General features: G+C 33.7%; 1 protein-coding gene across 4 annotated transcripts in view; it reads right to left on the bottom strand.

Moving 5' to 3' along the window:
* Positions 1-2,814: 2,814 nt before the first annotated feature.
* Positions 2,815-14,773, bottom strand: part of LOC107439615 (tumor protein p53-inducible protein 11) — a 211,821-nt gene continuing 199,862 nt past the window's right edge. For 2 of the 4 annotated variants that reach the window (XM_087160921.1, XM_087160920.1), the window contains exons 3-8: positions 13,953-14,046; positions 12,464-12,571; positions 11,418-11,520; positions 7,436-7,537; positions 4,183-4,723; positions 2,815-4,057 (exon numbers count right to left, since the gene is read on the bottom strand). In XM_087160921.1, the coding sequence (XP_087017047.1) occupies positions 4,530-4,723; positions 7,436-7,537; positions 11,418-11,520; positions 12,464-12,571; positions 13,953-14,046 (601 nt within the window). In that variant the 3' untranslated portion in view covers positions 2,815-4,057; positions 4,183-4,529. Of the gene's footprint in view, positions 4,724-7,435; positions 7,538-11,417; positions 11,521-12,463; positions 12,572-13,952; positions 14,047-14,773 lie in introns of all 4 variants that reach the window. The other 2 variants (XM_016052274.4, XM_043046702.3) reach the window with 1 other exon arrangement.

Below are 14,773 nucleotides of genomic sequence, written 5' to 3'. Positions count from 1 at the left end.
GAATATTCACATTCATGATAATGAATGCGTATTCTTAAGATTCAGTAGATCACGTCACGTGTATATATATATATATATATATATATATATATTAAACAGCCGACCCTTTGGGTTTACGGTTACTAATGCTCAACTCCGTAGCCTTGTAATTTTGAACCAATGCAGAAGACAAGGAAACTCCTGGATCAGTACCCCTAGAGGTGTTGATCTGTCACGTGAACATGGAGGGCTTTGCGACTCGACAGATATAACGTGCATCAGTCACCATTTACTACAAGGGGAGTCTCCAGCCAGCCGGGATCGAACCCACGAACTCTTGGACATGGGCCCAGTGCCCTACCAACCAGGCTATCCCGGCCTCGCGTGGATATAGGTTTATTTTACAGTTCTGCATAAAACAAACCAATATTTGATTTATTCAAATAGGAAAACCACGAAAATCTAACGTCGTTAACCGGACTGTGAATGCATCCTCATATATGATCGTTGGATTTCCTATTATATCTAAATATCCTCTAATGCAAGGATAATACATCCAAAATATCACGATTTTGAGAAATATCACTTAAGGGAGCTAGCTATTTTGCATAACCGCGGTGTTGTAGAACGAGAAAAAACTTCAAATTAATTAGCCATCCTGATGAAGAGAGCGTAAATCGAGCGTTCGTTAACGAGATAAGAGAGCTAACTCTAATGTACGTTTCATATGCTTACCGGTTCACACTTAGTCGTTTTACTATAACTAGACACTTGTTTTTTGACTGAAGCTCTAACTGTTCGAAAATTATTTTAGTGCTTTTTACACAGATACAATTCAGTAAAGATATATTATATAATACATTATTCCATTTACAATTAAGAAAACAAATACTAATGTCAACATAAGGTCGTGCCAAATATGAAAGCTCTTAGAGAAATTATGAATTGTGTAAACAAGTTTGTTCCTGTCGCTTTAAGAAAATAACAATTTCGAAGATTAGAAGGTTTTCAGTTATTTAACAATTCTGATTTTTTTAATGCAAAAATACTATACATTATATTTTTCACCACAATGTATCGTCATTTTTTGTAAAACGTGCAATCCTATAAATTCAAATCGTTGCGGAATATATTAGGAAAGTTGTTATAAAAATATGAGGATCGTTTATTTTTCTCAAAATTTGATACAAATTAATAAAAAATTTAATTATTATCAGTTTTACGAAAGTTCAATATACCGTTTTGTAGGTTAATTTTTTTCCCTCAAGAAAATGAAAAATCCTAGAAACTTTTTTCATGAACATTATTTTGCTAAAACAACGCAGAACATCGCAATGATGGAAATTATGCCAAGATGCCATAAAAAAGAGCGTATTTGACGCTCTTCTGACGTAGTTTTGTTACTCCGAAAATTTTGCCTCTCGAGATATGTCCTTTAAAAATGAAAAGCCAGAATTTCAGTGAATGAAAATTTCATTTTAAACGTTAACTTTTTTGCGTACATTCTTTAAAAAAGTTATTTTTAATTAAGATGTTGTCAGGTGCCTTTAGAAATTGCTGAGCTTTACTCATTTATTTCAAATCGATGACACATCCTATATTCTTCAGTTAAGATTCGAAACTATTTCAACATGAAATATAATTAAAAATTTACACAACTGCACGAATTTCTTATATTCAAATGTACAAAAGAAAAATATTTCATTTATTTCTTCTAATGCAAGCATGAAATATTATTTTATATAATTTATAATATATTCTATTATATTAATTCATTAAAAAATAATAAACCTTAACAAATAAAAGTTTCATCTAAATTTCTAAATCAGTACTACTTTTATCGAAAATAATTGCATGATACCACAACAAAACCGGTTTATAATTATAACATAGATATGATGCTCAGCTAAAGTATTTAAGGTGCAAAAAAAGTAAAACTGCTACACATTATTTTAAAAATAGATTAAAAATAAGAGAGCAGTAGAAAAATATTTTATCAACAAAGCACAAGATTTTTTAATATTTTATTAATTTGAATAATCTTAATTAGTTAATTTAAATAATCGTAACATAATTTTTTAACATAATTTTATAATATTTTTTTACATGATCTTGTAATATTTTTCTAATAATAATAAATCTTTTATTAATTAATTTAAACAAAAAGTGAAATACTTTAAAAATAAGACGTGCAATATTTTTAAAAAAATATGCAATTTTGAAAGACCAAGAGAAATATACATGCCTTTACTTGGAGGTTTTAGCCCAAAACAAGCTAAGTTAACCATTAACCTTAGTTAAAAAGTTAACTATTTAACAAGCTAAGGTTGAAATGCAACATGAAAATATAATTATTTATTGCTTAAGTTATTCAATTTTACATAAACACTTAATTTTTTTTACACCAGGATTTGATATTCATACCCCAAAATGCTTCGGGAAGCGAAAATTTCGTGTTTTCCTGTAAATCTTTTTTTCCTCCAATCCAAAAAAGGCAATTAAGGAATAAAAATTTCTTTAAAAGTTTCCCACTGTATTTTAAACGTTTATATCTATATTTATGAATTTAATATAAAACAAAAGGGATCAATTTAATGATCTAGTTGACGTCAAGTACTAATAATATATTTTATAAATACTTTAACAAATGATGGAATAAGTACGGGATGATTCTTTATAACAACATGCACCCAATAGAAGAATTAAATAAACTATTCATAAATAATTTTTTATCTACGAATTTTTTTTTAAAAGCATAAAGTGAAATATTAAACCAAGAGTTCGCTATACCCATTGTTAACTTCATATTCGTTAGTGTTATCCAATTCAGTAAAACGATCTCAAGATTTATTTAATTTATTTTACATCGAAATAAATCAAATGTGATTCCCCTTTCATTGCTGAAATTGAATGATTCAGTAATGATAAGGCATAAATTCCATAAATAGAAATCATTCTAAAATATAACCATATAGTACGTGAAGACACATATACGCAAGTACATTATGTTATGACAACACCGAGTTTTCCATCTTGTTTGTTTTTCATAATATACAAGTGATTAGATTGATAACCATCGAGTTCGGTACATTTCCTTTAAAAGAACCACGCTTAGATAAATAACAGTCAAAGAATATTAAAAAAAAAAAAACGAAATTTCTATCCATAAATACATAAATCAAGGCAGCTATCTCCGAGACAGAACATTGGTTTGTACCATTTTAGCCCCTCAATAATTTAAAACCATGGCAGCCATCACTAAAAAGAAACATTTCCAACACCATTTTGGTTCAGCTAGAGCCCCTAAATTAGACAGGCCGACTTATCATTTATTTTTGGAGCAAAGAGCTAATATAAGCTCATAACATAACTGATACTAACATAACGTTAACTTGCGAACTTGTTTGCTCCAATATTGCTTGATAGGTCAGCTCTGATAGTATAGGAGCCTTAGGCACAGCAATATAAATTCAAAATCGGCAGCTATCTACTATTAAATGATACATTTCTTAAACACTATTTTGGTCCAGCAGTTTAAGAAATATAATTTCACATCATGACAGCTATCTCCAAACGAAAACTTTTACTTTTTTAACTTCTTCAATAACCAAAATTTTGGCAACTATCATAAAAAGGACCATATTTTAACACCATTTTGGTTCAGAAATATAATTTCAGATCATGACAGCTGTCTCTAAACTAAAAACATATTGCTCTGGTCTAGTCCTTCAGTAACCAAGATCGTGGTAGCTATATAAAAAAGAAACATGTTTTTAACAGCTTTTTTGGTTCAGAAATATAATTTCAGATCATGACAGCTGTCTCTAAACAACAAATATATTGCTTTGGTCTAGTCCTTCAGTAACCAAGATCGTGGTAGCTATACAAAAAAGAAACATGCTTTTAACAGCTTTTTTGGTTCAGAAATATAATTTCAGATCATGACAGCTGTCTCTAAACAAAAAATATATTGCTTTGGTCTAGTCCTTCAGTAACCAAGATCGTGGTAGCTATATAAAAAAGAAACATGTTTTTAACAGCTTTTTTGGTTCAGAAATATAATTTCAGATCATGACAGCTGTCTCTAAACGAAAAATATTGCTCTCGTCTAGTCGTTCAATAACCAAGATCTTGACAGCTATCATCGAAAAGAAACATATTTTAACATCGTTTTGGTTCAGAAATATAATTTCGGATCATGACAGCTATCTTCAAACAAAAAATATATTCCTCCGGTCTTGTACTTCAATAGCCAAGATTTAGGCAGCTATCATAAAAAAGAAACATATTTTAACACCAATTTGGTTCAAAAATAAAATTTCAAATCAAGCTGGCTATCACCAAACAAAAATTTATGCTATCGTCATTTCAATAAACCAGTACTCCGAAATCACGCCAGGTTGTATTTCCAAACAAAACAACCATTTCTGTGAATTGCTATAGGCGCGATGACAGTTACGCGATACTAAATAGGCGTTGTCCTTTTAAAGAAAATAGCACCGATATAGCTACATGAAGGAGAAAGTAGGAGGTAATTGAATTTCAGATATTTATTTGTATTGGCTGTTGTTAGTGCTTCCACAGTCTCTGAGATTGTTGAAAGATGTCGATTTCCGCATCCGTAATCCGCAAAATCCAATATTGCGATAGAAGTAAGCGTTTGGTAAGACAAGGGCAATGCGTATCAACAAGTGAAGAAGCGTACGCCAATTCAGCAAGTGACCCCACTCTGTAGAGAACAATGCTGAAAAAGAAAAAAAAAATTATGTATACGTTACTGGCAAAGTTGATAAAACAGCATGTTACAGATAAGGTGCAGAAATCAGTTATTCTATAGAATATCTAAATTTTCTAATTAACTAGAGTGATCCGTTAAAGTAACCAAAAAATTGATGCATTTCTTAGATAACGTCAGGCAGCGGTTCCCAATTTGTTTCGACTGTGGAACCCTGAATGATCGACCTTCTTTTGGCGGAACCCTGATACATAATTAACTAATCTCGTTAACAATTGTAGGACATTTTAAATAACGAAATACAACTAATTTTTTTAGTAATATGTACTGATCTAAATTTTATTAATTATTTTGAGAAAATATTTAGTGAATGAATGAAGAAAGAAATTTTTTTCTTCGTATCGTTTTATCAATTTATTAGTCTAAAAAATTGGGTTTTATACCAGATAGCTGAAATCACAGATCTGGAGCCGCATCTAGACTAAGTTCTTAATTTGATTTTAGTATATGTATGAAACAAAAGTATGAAACGCCGGCATTCAATGAAAAAAATATTATGTAAATGATGCGCATTTCTCAAAAATAAAAATTTTATTCTGAAAAAATAATGAGAGTGCCATTAAAAAAATTTATTCAAAATGTGTAAAGAAAAACATAATTTATGTCTTTCTTATTAAGGGAAACGAAATTTTCATACAAAAAAAAAAAAAAAAAGAACTTAACCTACTTGTTGCAACATGGCAGGCTTGAATGACAATTTGAATTTGACATTTTTGAATGACATTTTGACGAATCGGAGATGTATTTTATACTTTGCCGGTTTCTCATTTGTCATTCTATAGAATGCGTGAAATATAAATTCCTAGGAAATGTGTGAAATATAAATCGTTTCATACATTGTCGGCTAGTTTTAGGCATTGTATATAATGCCTATAGGCATTCTATGAAATGCCGGATTTCAAACTTTGCCGGTAACATATGCATAAACTGAAAATGAAACAGCTGAAATATAGTTTCCGTTAAAATATTAGCATTATTTTGAATTTTCTTAGGTCACAAGCATTTTAATTAAATAATACTATTAAAATAATGGATATTTAATTGAATTTAAATTTAATACCAAGATTTAAATATCACGTCTGTTAAAAAAAAAAGTCCTAACTTAAGTTAAAAAGTTAACCATTTAACCTCGAAGCCCCTGTCACACTTCCACGGAACAGTAGGGTTCCGTCAAACACCATTTGGGAACCACTGACCTAAGGTAATCTACAAACTATCTACATAATATTACCTACTAGACACTTGTTAAAGTGAAAGTAAGATCTTAGCTTGAACAGCAGCAATGCTACTGTACGCTTAAATTCTTCTTCAGGAGCGCAACAGCCCTTTGCAGGCCTTGGCTGCCTCAACAGCACGCCTTCTCCAGCTCCCTCTGTCCATGGCAACTCCCCTCCAGTTCTTAAGTTTTAGGACTTTGAGGTCGTTTTCGGTGTCGTTGAGCCATCGAGTAGGTGGTCTACCTCTAGGGCGGGACCCCTGAGGGTTCTTGAAGGTGGCAATTTTTACAGGGCTATCTTCAGAGCCTCTCCAGATATGACCGAGCCATCTTAGTCGGTTGCTTCGGATTATCTGCATAATTTGAGGATGTTTATAGAGCCCATAAAGTTCAAAGTTGTACCGTGTTTGCCAATATCCCCCCCTCAGGTATGGCACCAAAGATAGTTCTAAGTATCTTTCTTTCAAACGTTTCAATCGGGAGTTGGACGTCAAGGTTTAAAGTCCAGGTTTCGTTTCCATATAGCAAGACAGGCAGAATGAGTGTCTTATATAATTTTGGTTTTGTTTTTCGGCTAATAAAATTCGATCTTAGTTGACTTTTTAGTCAAAAAAAACATTTGTTGGCCATATTGATTCTATTGTCAATTTCAGATTTCAGTTTGTTTTGGTCATTGATAATTGTACCAAGATACTTAAATTTTTTAACCTTTTCAAAGGAATGTCCGTTTATCTGCAAAGGTTCACTATAGTTTACAGTTGAGCTTGAAATAACCTAATGATATTTAATGATTTCGATTTTTCGACATCTAAAAAATCAAGTTACTACAATCAAGAAATCAACATTAGTTGATAGAATCAATCACCTATCAATACAGAAACTATAGTAAAAGGAATCGAACGGTTAAAAATATTATTGCAATTAAGAAAATAATGATATTTATTGACTTAACGATGTCTAAAAAATCAAGTCAATGAATACAATCAACAAATTAGTCGATGAAACAAGAGAAACAAATTTTTTTTAATTTAACGATACGGAAGCCGTTATTAAATACATAACAGTTAAACTACACTTGATTCGGAACTTTAACGTGTTTTATCCTAGTTAATCTGTAAATCAGCTGGGTCATGTGCATTGTAACGACCTTCGAGATCTAGCAGTAACAGATATATAGCTGCTGAAACCTTATAAGGTTTTAAATAGAACAATCGTACAGCCAAGCTTAAGAAGTACGATAACCTTGTTCAAATCGTCAACCATATTTCGAATATATTTTTCGGAGTTTCAAACTCATAGCTTAAATTTTAGGTATGTTTGAACACACTTTTTCAAAACTTAACCTCTTAAATTATTTGTAGTAGAAGAGAATTTAAATGTGAATGATTTCTGTGATGGTAAAGCATCCACTTAAGGCTACAGTAAATTTAACAGTGTATACTTACCCAGTACCTGTAGGCTGTGGCAAAGGGCTACTGTAAGCAAAAGTGTTCTCACCACTCCCTTGTCCATTGTTCCCCAAAAGGACACAAAAAGAAACGAAATAGCTGAAATACACAAAAAAGGTATCACTAAACAAGTAAAGAGATGAAAGGGAAAACGTACCTACTGTTTGTCTAAGATAGGTACTCTGCCAGACATTCGTCTGGAGCTGTGGCGGTGACTATGGTAACAAGGTATGATTATAGTTTGTCGAAAGTAAGATCTCTCCTAAACATTTGTCTGGCCCCGTGGCGGTGACTTTGGTAACGAGGTATGATTATAGTTTGTCGAAAGTAAGACCTCTCCTAAACATTTGTCTGGCCCCGTGGCGGTGACTTTGGTAACGAGGTATGATTATAGTTTGTCGAAAGTAAGACCTCTCCTAAACATTTGTCTGGCCCCGTGGCGGTGACTTTGGTAACGAGGTATGATTATAGTTTGTCGAAAGTAAGATCTCTCCTAAACATTTGTCTGGCCCCGTGGCGGTGACTTTGGTAACGAGGTATGATTATAGTTTGTCGAAAGTAAGATCTCTCCTAAACATTTGTCTGGCCCCGTGGCGGTGACTTTGGTAACGAGGTATGATTATAGTTTGTCGAAAGTAAGATCTCTCCTAAACATTTGTCTGGCCCCGTGGCGGTGACTTTGGTAACGAGGTATGATTATAGTTTGTCGAAAGTAAGATCTCTCCTAAACATTTGTCTGGCCCCGTGGCGGTGACTTTGGTAACGAGGTATGATTATAGTTTGTCGAAAGTAAGATCTCTCCTAAACATTTGTCTGGCCCCGTGGCGGTGACTTTGGTAACGAGGTATGATTATAGTTTGTCGAAAGTAAGATCTCTCCTAAACATTTGTCTGGCCCCGTGGCGGTGACTTTGGTAACGAGGTATGATTATAGTTTGTCGAAAGTAAGATCTCTCCTAAACATTTGTCTGGCCCCGTGGCGGTGACTTTGGTAACGAGGTATGATTATAGTTTGTCGAAAGTAAGATCTCTCCTAAACATTTGTCTGGCCCCGTGGCGGTGACTTTGGTAACGAGGTATGATTATAGTTTGTCGAAAGTAAGATCTCTCCTAAACATTTGTCTGGCCCCGTGGCGGTGACTTTGGTAACGAGGTATGATTATAGTTTGTCGAAAGTAAGATCTCTCCTAAACATTTGTCTGGCCCCGTGGCGGTGACTTTGGTAACGAGGTATGATTATAGTTTGTCGAAAGTAAGATCTCTCCTAAACATTTGTCTGGCCCCGTGGCGGTGACTTTGGTAACGAGGTATGATTATAGTTTGTCGAAAGTAAGATCTCTCCTAAACATTTGTCTGGCCCCGTGGCGGTGACTTTGGTAACGAGGTATGATTATAGTTTGTCGAAAGTAAGATCTCTCCTAAACATTTGTCTGGCCCCGTGGCGGTGACTTTGGTAACGAGGTATGATTATAGTTTGTCGAAAGTAAGATCTCTCCTAAACATTTGTCTGGCCCCGTGGCGGTGACTTTGGTAACGAGGTATGATTATAGTTTGTCGAAAGTAAGATCTCTCCTAAACATTTGTCTGGCCCCGTGGCGGTGACTTTGGTAACGAGGTATGATTATAGTTTGTCGAAAGTAAGATCTCTCCTAAACATTTGTCTGGCCCCGTGGCGGTGACTTTGGTAACGAGGTATGATTATAGTTTGTCGAAAGTAAGATCTCTCCTAAACATTTGTCTGGCCCCGTGGCGGTGACTTTGGTAACGAGGTATGATTATAGTTTGTCGAAAGTAAGATCTCTCCTAAACATTTGTCTGGCCCCGTGGCGGTGACTTTGGTAACGAGGTATGATTATAGTTTGTCGAAAGTAAGATCTCTCCTAAACATTTGTCTGGCCCCGTGGCGGTGACTTTGGTAACGAGGTATGATTATAGTTTGTCGAAAGTAAGATCTCTCCTAAACATTTGTCTGGCCCCGTGGCGGTGACTTTGGTAACGAGGTATGATTATAGTTTGTCGAAAGTAAGATCTCTCCTAAACATTTGTCTGGCCCCGTGGCGGTGACTTTGGTAACGAGGTATGATTATAGTTTGTCGAAAGTAAGATCTCTCCTAAACATTTGTCTGGCCCCGTGGCGGTGACTTTGGTAACGAGGTATGATTATAGTTTGTCGAAAGTAAGATCTCTCCTAAACATTTGTCTGGCCCCGTGGCGGTGACTTTGGTAACGAGGTATGATTATAGTTTGTCGAAAGTAAGATCTCTCCTAAACATTTGTCTGGCCCCGTGGCGGTGACTTTGGTAACGAGGTATGATTATAGTTTGTCGAAAGTAAGATCTCTCCTAAACATTTGTCTGGACCCGTGGCGGTGACTTTGGTAACGAGGTATAACTATTTCAAGTAGAGGTGTGGGGTGACTGTTTAGGGCAGGTTTTAGCTTGGGTGGGCGAAAGAAAGGGAATCTTTTTCTTCGTGTTACCCTAGAGCAGGGTTTCTTAACCTGTTGTACATTGACCCCTTAGGGATCGATGGGTCATTTTTTGGGGGTTCGACGACTACTCCTAATTTTTAAAACCTATGGATCAATAATATTTAAATAACATTTATCTTTTTTTCCCCAAAAAGGGGAAAATACATACATATTTGAAACTCGTTGATTTGTTAGCGGTAAGTCACCCCGTGATCAAGATACCTCAATTTCCGCGCGGACTAGACACAGCCCTCTAATATCCCTGACATATTTTTGACATCCTCCACCAATCGGCTTTCAGTTTGCACCATTGCAAAATTTTAATTTTAAAAATTTTGTATTCTATTAAAATAATAAAATTAAATGTTTTCTAATGATTAATGTTTTTTGCAATTATTTTTTTCACATGGGGGTGGTTCGTGACGTCTTAAATTTTTTAAAAAAGGGTCCATTATACCAAAAAGGTTAAGAAAAACTGCCCTAAAGTGAAGAGAAGCTACCCTCCCTCAAATGTTCCATAGCTTCTTGTTTCCATAGCAGCAGACGGCATCAGACTTAGCGGCGGGGGGTTTTCTTACCGTAGACAAACTATAATCCCGTTGGGGCCGTTCTCACTGCATCCGATTGCGTGCGAATATGTTTAAAAACTACAAGTAAGAGGATCAGCTCGTACACGAAATCCTTTCTAAGGCTATTGTAACTGTGTAAGATTTTTTCATGTCGAGACTTGCTTGAATCTGCCGTCCTACGATAGAACTTATCACTCTTTAAAGAAAAAATTATTATAACCGGGGCAGCAAGTATTTGACACTTTAACTATAAATAAAACCGTCACGTCAAAAAATCTATGTCATAATCCTAAAAAGTTGTATTCAGGTATTGATATAAATGTAATTCTTTGCACTTTTAAGTATAACATTGCAGGTAATATTGAAACGCAAATATTAAATACCAATTTTCCGAAAAAATTTAATATATGTTAAATAGATTTGATTTTTTTATTCATCGTGATTTTTTTATTAAGTAAATATACTTTAAATATGGAGCACTAGATGGCATCAGATCTGCTGAAAGAGTTTATAGTTGTAAATTTGCTTTACGGAAGACATTCTAGTAATAGAAAATAAAGTAAAGATTCGAGTATCTATTTCATTATTTCCTTACGTAAAAACAAAACAAAGTATTAAGAAACTGTAAGTTTGAAAACTAAATTTGTAGACCTGTAAATTTCTCAGAATACTATAATATCTTATTGTATTGAAATGTTTGATTTTTTAACCATTTTTTTTTTCGTTAAACAATTTCATATGTCGAGTTTTTTTACAGTGTATGGCCCGATTATAGTATTAGATTCAACATATTAAATATATTATGTAATTAGGATAACGTTTTCAAGAATTATTGAATCATTACTGGAAATTGATGACTGCTCCTTCTACAAATATATATTAAGGGCTATCATAACGGAACACCATGTATATTAAACATCAACGTTATCTAGGATATTTACCTAGGGAAGTGCAGCCATAATATCGGCAAGCTATGTCAAATTGATGTGATGTCTCTCCACTCCATTTCGGAATATCAAAGGAATAATCTGGATAAAATAGATTCTGGAAAAAAAAATTATACCATTGAACATTTCTAATGATCGCAAATTTAAACTCAATTTCATAATTCTGGTGATCTCGAAAATTGCATTAAAATGTGAACTAATTTTGGGAACCCGTCATAAAGTAATGGCTGAAACGATTTATTCAATTCGAGGTTGTGTTGAGAAATTACTATGCTTAATCGCTTACTGCTTATGAATTTGTTGATTAAATAGTTCGTTTAACAACAATTATTTTAATAATCATTCTTTGATATTGCTCTGACAATTTGTCTGGCGCGTCATAAAAACCGAACATTTAATAACAATTTTTAAGATGCTCCATTTGTTAGTGATTTAATTCAAAATATTTCGGTAAATAAAAAAATATCGTAAAACGAAATAATTTAAAAGATCAATACAAGAAGTTTTTTTTTTAATGTTTTATATCCTTTAGAAGTTAAAGCTGCAGTAATAGAAAATATGGTATGAAAGATGTGTTTAGAGAAATGTAATAGATATAAATTTCAAGTTTATATATTTTGTGAAAATCATGCTAAATAGCTGTGAGATCAGAGGGAAAAATATTTCGAAAAAAAAGAGATACATACATGAAGAAAAAAATTATTTTGAAGATATTATGCTAATTAAATTGCAGAAACCGTATTTATTTTTTCTGTCTTTTTTTATGAAAAAACAAATAAACAAACAAACTGCAGAAGAAAAACTAAAAAAAAATGTTTTTTTTCTTCCCAACAAATCTTACTCTTTTTATTTGGGGATTATTCGTTTTTCTTTATACCTATTCCTTTATACCTTTCTTCAAATCTGTTAACAATTTTCTATAAATTAAATGTTCCCAATAGTTCAATAATTTCTTGTGATAAAATGGATATTCTGTCTTAAATATAAAGTAGAACAATGGAACACAAAAAATTGAAATATTTTCACTTTTAAATACTCACAATAAAGCCAAACAGGCCAAATATGAGAGCCATAGAAACGTGCCAAGTCGAATAACCCTTGGGAAACTTGACGTAAAGATGCTCATTATGACCAAGGAGCTGGCTGATCTGCAAATCAAAAATAAATGTTTTATGCAAATGTATTTCAAAATAAAGCTAATGATACATCAAACTTTTCATGAAATATTTATACTATTTAACACATTTTAAAACACATTGCCACGATGTATCATGAATATCGTTAGTTAACGACAAATGTCGAATACGGTATTATTACGGCAATAGCCAATACAATATTTTACACTCATCTTCATTTAACAAATTAGCACACAAATAGTTATTTAAATTACATGAGCTCATTTTGTTTTTAGAGCAAAAAACCATGTTTACTTTACATTGTTAGATATGAAAGTTACGTATAAGGAAGTAGAGCTGCTTAAAGTCATTTAATAAACTTTGTCATGAAAATATTATTTCTGTAAAAAAATAATTAGTAGAAGAGGGTGTGTAATCTTAGACCGCACGTACTTCGGTCCAGTGTACAGGTAAGTTAAGTGGTTCTTAATAATTTTGAAATCAGTTTATGTAGCTGATACCTGCAACACCAGACATATTATCTGATGTGCACAGGCTGAGTACATGTGTACACAAAACCGTTTGGGGCCCCTGGTTCGTACTTTAAACCAAATTTACATATTAATTAATTACTAAGTGTTTCTTTTAATAATTAATGACATAAGTAAAATACGATATATTCGTAAATTTGAGTTTATATTTATTTCAGTTTTTGTTAACTCATAATTCGAATAAACAATTTCTAGGGCAGAACACAAAAATAAATTATTTGTAACATTTATTGGGCCCCCTGAAATGTGGGGACCCTTGGATTGTGCCTCTCCGGCCTTATATGATAAACCAGGCAGTTCGTTACAGTTACAGTTACCAAGAACGTTACAGTTACCAAGGTTCACCAGTAACGTTCGACATTAAAGTTTATATATTGTAAAAGATGATTTTGAAAGGTGACCATGCTGCTTGACAAAGGCTTCTAGTTTCTAAATATTTCAAATATTTATCATCCTGTCAAACGGATGTGTAGTTGTCAAGGAGCTGATCTCACATTAGAAAAGGCCGGGGTTCGAAACTCAAACAAGACATGGATTTTCTTTTATTCTGTGTCTTTACTGTGAGAGCAGCGTTGACCCACCCAATATGATGCCTCTGAAAGAGAGGCCAACAAATTTGCCCTACTGATACCTGAAGGACGAGTGTCAATCTAGTGGGTATTGGAGAAAAAAAATATTTATCCTCCTTAAAGTTAAGCTAATTCCTTTAACAAAAAGGTACATTTAAGCTTTTTCTGTCGTGTGTAAAGAAAATACTTGGAGTTTATTTTATATTTTGATTTTACTAAGCTGATTACACACAAATAAATAAATGCAATGCTTTATATTGGTAGGTATGAAAAAAAATAAAAAACAACACTGACTTTTGATCTGTGGATATCGCCGTTATCTGTTTCCCCAACACCTAAAATCTTTCTTGTCTTCAGTCTACTGTGCAAATCTCCACTGCTGTGTTTTCTGTAAATATAAACACAAATAATTAGATTAAAAATTACTATATTAAGATAGATTACTATATTTAACAAGATAATTCATCAAGGAGGTCATTTAATTCGCCTCCATTTAAAGTTGTTGTAGTTGTAGTTCATTTACGTTGCACTAGAGCTGCACAATGGGCTATTGGTGACGGTTTGGGAAACACCCCTGAGGATTATCCGAAGACATGCCATCACAATTTTGATCCTCTGCAGAAGGGATGGCACCCCCGCATCAGTAGCCCGACGACCTGCACTCGAAGTCGAACACTTTACGGTAGAACAGTTTAACGCGATCCAATACCGCACACGTGAGGTCTCTACATAGACTGATCCAAGTGGTCACCCACCAGTACACTGACCGCAGCCAGTGATGCTTGACTTAGGTGATCTGCTGGGAACCGTGTCTAACGATCAGTCCACTGCGGGACCTCAATTTAAAGATAATGTAAGGGAGTGAGTTGAAAACTTTTATAAATTTGGCAAATAGCCTTACTATACTTTGTTTCGGGTTAAGAAAAAAATCATTATCTCTATAGAGAGAGACTTATTTGCATCTAAGTGCACGCCAAATGGATGCCAAGCTCCCAGCGCGAACGAATATCAACACTGCAAACTCTTGAAACGACGTGGCGCAGCTTCCCTTTCGTTTTCTTTCTTATTAACAACAATAATCAATTAAAAAGTAATAATTAAGAAAATGATATCGA

Source organism: Parasteatoda tepidariorum, chromosome 4, assembly GCF_982258835.1.
Source record: "Parasteatoda tepidariorum strain Cologne lab strain chromosome 4, Ptep-v5.0, whole genome shotgun sequence".
In the NCBI taxonomy this organism is placed as follows: domain Eukaryota; kingdom Metazoa; phylum Arthropoda; class Arachnida; order Araneae; family Theridiidae; genus Parasteatoda; species Parasteatoda tepidariorum.
The sequence above is the reverse complement of the archived record's forward strand: the minus strand, read 5'-3'. Positions and strand labels throughout refer to the sequence as shown.